Genomic DNA, 6,203 nt, shown 5'->3' with positions numbered 1-6,203 from the left:
TACTTCTATATTGGAACTGCAGCACTGCACCAAAATTAACTGGCTTACCTATACCAATGTCTTTATTAGAAACAATAAAAATGTAGGTATTTTAGAACAATATTTAATATTTGATAGTGACAACATTTACATAAACAGGTTTGTTATCGAATAGTTTATTCGTTATACAGAGATCAATTTACGTATGATTAACAATATTTTGTAAAACAGAAAGTTTTGTTAAATAGTAATTTCACTGTATTATAAACATATAATTTAATATTTTAAAATAACAAAATTCAAATAATTTCTACTTATTGCTATGAATGTAATAATAAATAGAAAAAATTTAAATGTCATATAAAAAATCATTTTAGTACTTAACAAAACTACTAAAAATATCAAAATTATAATGAATACCTGAACATCATAGAAATAATAAAATAATCATTATACATACTTAAATTAAACAAGATAATGAATAAAAAAATATATTAAGAGTTAAAAAGTATTTTGAATGTTGAAATGAAACAAATACTTGTGAGAATAAAGTTATAAACTAGATATTTAAAAATATAGTTAGGTAAATATATACATATAAAAATAAACAAACAAAATATTACTAAAAAAAAAACAATTAGTCTCCAATTATTTATTGAAATTGAAAGTAACAAGTAATAAATGAACTCAATTGGTGTAATGTAGTAGTTTGTTCTTGTTGAAAGTGGTCTAAAACATGAATTTTTATGCAAAATTAAATTTTACTTGCTATTTCTCTATTTCATGAATTACAGAGAAAATCAATTACATTAAATACACACAAAATATTATAACTAACATTTTTTAACACATTCAATTGATTTTAATTTTGATCAAACATAAACGTGGTGTAAATTACCTCTCCAAATGTGTCTTAGTGCACTAATTTGTCATCAATTTTTTTCTTGATTTTCTTTTTCCCACTTTTCAAGAAATGCATAATCAATTTCCATAGCTTCTGATATTGTGTCTACAATAGTTTGGCTACAATCATTGCTGTTCTAAAAATATAATATTATAAATGTTTAAAAAAAAAAATGACTTTCAAAAGAAACGTATAGTAATGGCAGTGGCGTAGCCAGAATTATGAAATTGAGGAGTTTAAGTATAGATTAATCTAAGTTTTTTAGTTTTCGTATATAAATAACATAATTATTAGGGCGAAATGTCAGTGGGGTTTAAACGAGTAATGGTCTGCATATGCATTAGAATTACAATTTAGAGAATATATTATTTTCTAAAATATAAAATTTAACTAATCAAATTTTGTACCTGATAAGAATTTGAAGTCTCTGAAACACTGTCTTTTATGAGATTTTTGTAACATGCACACCTATCTGGTTTAATTTCAGCATATTTTAAAAAATCAAATCTATAATTCAAACAATAAATATTAATCATATATAGGATGACAAAAATATTACTTTTTGAAATATTAATGCATTAATAAGGTATAATATTTTAACCAGTAGGTGTGAAACATATATTTGTCTTATTAAACACAAAAAAATCATGTAAATGCATAAAAGTTTGTGGGTAGTCTTTCAGTATTTATTGAACTAATAAATTGGACAATATATTAGTTATGGTTATGGAGTTAGGAGAAAATATTGGTTATTAGAATAGTTTACTTACTCATATACAACATCGGACACAATTGGATCAAATGTATTGTCAAGTGGATTCCACTTTTGTAGTGTATGAGGTAATAATTTATTTCGAGATTTATTTTCACCGTGATTATACTTTTTCAATATTTCCTCTATTTGGCTCATATCTAACCAACCAATTTTAACACCATCATTCTTAATTAGATTCTGCTGAACACAAATACAATGTTGTAGACAAAGTAAAGACTATGGGCATCAGGCACGTAGCCAGAAAAATTCTATAGGGGGGGGGGGGGAGGGGGCTAGCAATTTTTTGGCTCTTATGTAATTTTCCATAATTTGTTTTCTATGAGAAACTTATAGAGCCTGTAGAGGGTTTCTATCTCCATACTCCCCCCTCAGCTTCATAGGCAGAATCCCATACCAAGAATTTTAATTATTTAAAATTTACTTTTGGTTGGGTTAAAAAAATTATTGTCATATCTAAATAGTAAATACTAATCAAAAATATTTTTAAGCAATGTTAAATTTATTTCAACCATACAAGATTGAACTTGTTTTTTAGTGTCAGTAGCATAGACATAATATTAACTAAGTTAGTTTATAGGTCTATAATAGGTCAGTAGCATCAGATTGAGTAGTGTATTTTTTTTTTTACATTTATTGTGCTAGTTAAATAGTGATTAATACGTATCATTGTCATCACTCAAGTGTCATGCGAATAAAATACATTTTTAACTTTTTAACCTACTTTAAAATATGAAAAGAATTTTGAACAAGTAATTTATGAGTTTATAAGAAAAGACAGGGTTTTATTTTTTATGCATGTTCTTGTCTTTATAATCAATAACATACATTAAATGGATTTTCACCAATCATGATTGAATGAAAAATTATGATTTGTTTTTTTGCGGATGTTGGGAACAAAAATGTATGTTTCTGCAAAAGTTTTAAATTGATTCAATCGCCCTAACATTGAAATGTGTGGTTTTTTAACAACTTAAATTGTGAAAATATGAAATGTATTTCGATAAAAGAGCTTACCAAGTAATATATACCATGTCATATTATGACCTTTTGTGTAGACTGAAGACCCCATTAGACATTTTAAAGATAGAGAGGTTGTTTGGGAGTCATACATTTTTGATAACTAATTGCAGCCTGTGGTAGCGTTAGCTATAAGTTATTACATTAGATTATATATTTTTTTATAACGAATGAAATATGAATGAACCTACTTAATACTTATAGGATTGTGTAAGATGTAAACGGTCGGATCGAGTAAGGAATATTTTGACTTATTAACGCTATGTTTTTAGCTGCTTATTATTTTGGAATATTTCAGTAAAATTGGAAACAAATGGGTCTGGCCAGTGAAGTCTTTCACTCCAAATTAGGTTATTGGTTAAAGGCTATTGTTCATACATTCAATAATACATTTACAAAATATATAATACTTACGTTTTTACAACATAAATTACGTAATGCCTTTATCTTAAGATATACGAGTTGTGCGGTTGATAAGTTTTCACGATGAAGAGCATCCTCGTCCGACGAACCGGATTTGACGTGTGACATCTATGCATAATATCATAAAACGTAAAAAACGTATTGACAATATTATATTATAAAAAAAACAATATTAATTACGATACAATAATTTACCGATGCTTTGTTGTTGGTTTCCATTTTGTATAATAATTGTTCAACACTCGAATTGATTTTTTCAGTCTTCTGAAGGTTAGACAAGGTCCGTAATATTACGTAGGTATAAATGTAACGGTGTTGTGGAAGTTTTGCTTATTTCGTCAAAAAAAAAACTAGACTGCATCCGACATTGAACTTATAAACACAAAAACGACAAACAGGGAAATCATCCACAGACGTATCATTGTATGATTATAATGCGTTAAAAATGTCTAATAATAATTAATATAATGTTATGTGTTATTATATTATTGTACATTTGCGACTGTGGAATTATCTCGGGGCGAGTCTGGCGGTGGGCACTATCTAATTCGAATAATAATTTTGGTTTGAAAACGCTCAGCCAATCGTATTCGACTAACGAAACCATCGGACCGATGGTCAAAACTGGTCGGTAATAACAACATGTGGCCGCCTGACAAGACCCGACAGGATTAAAATCAGACGACACGTCTACAACGCACGACCTGATATAATTTATGACGTCTGATCCGATCAAATTATCCTGTCAGCCCGACCAAGTATTCTGGTAACGCGCCTCAACAGCTATAAATATAAACAACCGAATGCGATAACAACCAGTGGTTTATTGGAGGGTGTACGGGGGTATACAGCGCGCACCCAAAACGTATTGATTGTCGATCGGAGCGTATAGCTTTTAAAATATACACAACACGCAGGTATACGCCCGTATACAGGGCTTGCGGATTTAAACATTTTGTTTTAAACAATGAAGTTAAACATTGTGTGTTGACACCCGAGTTCTATGGATATAATATCTATGACCCTATGTCTGCGAAGATGGCTCGTCCTAGTTAGCTATACCAGTTATATTAAGTTGCATTCACTGCATTGATTAGGGGCAACTAAGATTCAATTTAATTTTAATTATAAGTAAAAGACAAGAATAAGAACGAATTATTGCAATAAAAATTAAATGCATCAGCTGAATATCTCTTTTAATCTCCATAACTAATCCGTATAAAAAAATATGTCAATTACAAAATAAGACAGTTATTAATTTATTGTAATCTGTATATTATTATGTCCATATTTATTTACTTATGAATGGGCTAGGAGCCCAAAAGCACAATAAAATTTATAGTAATTAATAAATATGAACAAAATAACATAATCATTAAATTAAGCAAACAACACAATGGATCAAATAAACAAATTATTATTCGTAATGGTTTTGTTTACATAAATATTGGCCATTGTATTCGTAAGCAAAATAAATATGAATAAGTTTTAAATTACATACTTTAATGACAAGTTATTTTTCAGTATAATTAATTGTAAATTATGTTTATAATTATAAATAAGTAAAGACATATTTTCATCACGACTAGTGTTATAAAATTTCAGAAATTGAATATTCAAGACATTATAAATTAAAAACTATAATATATAAAATGAAATTTTATTTTTTAATAGAACACGCATTTTTATTTAAAATGAGTAAAAATTAGAAATATTCATTGGATTTTGAAGTGTATAATTTTATAGCATTATTGAAAATATACCGTACAAATGGTTTACGGTATTAGTTTAAATATAATTAATAAGTGCAGAGTTAATGATAAAATTATTTAATATTTGTGCGGTAGTATAGGTAGCATTCACAGTATTGCCATTTTATCACAACACAATTACGTAAATAATGTAAATAAAAACAAACAATACAATTTCGCACTCGAATCAATATGGTAAAAAATGCCATTAGTATTTCTAATCAATTCAAATACTAATTACTTAATACTAAATAAGTAAGTACATAACATTATAACCTAATCCGATATGGGGATATTCAGCCGAATGTCGGTAGTCGGCAGTTGTAAATGTTAAACCAGTTCTTGTCGTAGACATAATATTATAATTTTAAAATTATATAAAAAATTAGACAAGTTACCGAGAGGATTTTCCCGGCAATATACATAGTATGGTTTATACTTTATATCATACGAAATACCTACCATGATATTATAAATTAAAGTTTATTATATCATGCGTATTGAGAAATACCATCGAGTACGATATAATTGACGTAACTACTTACGACATGATACTATAGGTATAAACAAATAATATTGCAATTTGTCCCTGCTAAACCCAGATGCCACTCCTTGCTGAGAAACCCAACAGGGAAGCATGTAAATTTGATATTCAATTGTGCTTTTATACATTTAAATGTAGACTATAGTATAATACCAAGTTACCTACTCATAAAATGTTATCGACTTACTCGTCTAATCATTTTTTGAATGTTCAACCATGTATTCTGATCAAAACATGGTTTGCAAGACGCAATTATGATATCATCACCACATTTTACATTTTTCCACTGACAAGGAGTACACACATTTTCTATCAAAACGGCAATCAGCTTTTGAAGATTTACTTTTGTCATTTTAATGCTTAAGAGGACGTCGTACCCGCCATGTGTTGTCTCTGTCTTACAAACGTATACGACATAGCAAATTTTCGTTCGCTTGTTTCAATAGGATGCTGCATATATATATAGGTTCTTTACTCTTGGGCTTGGCTATATAGACGACGACAACGATGACAGCAGCTGTGGCTTCGGTGACATACTGACATAGCTGTAAAATAGTGTTATAGGGTGTACATAATAATAGAATATATAGTTGATAATATTATTATATACGCGTGCACAGTCACTGTTTCCGGCGGAAGTGTCGTTCGGGTTGGAAAACGAGCGGATGCACTAAAACCCGCGGTTGAACAAGCGCGAACCGAGAAAGCGTGCAAAAATGACAAACTACTGGAGCCGTAATAATATCGTTTAAATAAATTTTTGACGTACGTAATGGTAAAAAAAAAAAAAAATTGGCCAAACGCAAACAC

General features: G+C 28.8%; 1 protein-coding gene across 2 annotated transcripts; it reads right to left on the bottom strand.

The window, feature by feature from the left end:
- Positions 1 to 568: 568 nt before the first annotated feature.
- LOC107884229 lies at positions 569 to 3,788 on the bottom strand. Of its 2 annotated transcripts, none has more exons than XM_016805888.2 (6): positions 3,294 to 3,788; positions 3,090 to 3,206; positions 1,654 to 1,838; positions 1,291 to 1,390; positions 878 to 1,019; positions 569 to 708 (listed from the first exon to the last, which is right to left on the bottom strand). In XM_016805888.2, the coding sequence occupies exons 1-5, from the start codon at positions 3,315 to 3,317 to the stop codon at positions 912 to 914; spliced, it is 534 nt and encodes a 177-aa protein (XP_016661377.1). In that variant the 5' UTR covers positions 3,318 to 3,788; the 3' UTR covers positions 569 to 708; positions 878 to 911. The 2 variants fall into 2 exon arrangements, with proteins under 2 accessions (XP_016661377.1, XP_016661378.1); XM_016805889.2 differs by having other exon boundaries at positions 1,654 to 1,835; positions 3,294 to 3,784.
- Positions 3,789 to 6,203: the final 2,415 nt, after the last annotated feature.

Source organism: Acyrthosiphon pisum, chromosome X (assembly GCF_005508785.2).
Source record: "Acyrthosiphon pisum isolate AL4f chromosome X, pea_aphid_22Mar2018_4r6ur, whole genome shotgun sequence".
NCBI lineage: Eukaryota > Metazoa > Arthropoda > Insecta > Hemiptera > Aphididae > Acyrthosiphon > Acyrthosiphon pisum.
This window is presented reverse-complemented; position numbering and strand designations above follow the sequence as displayed.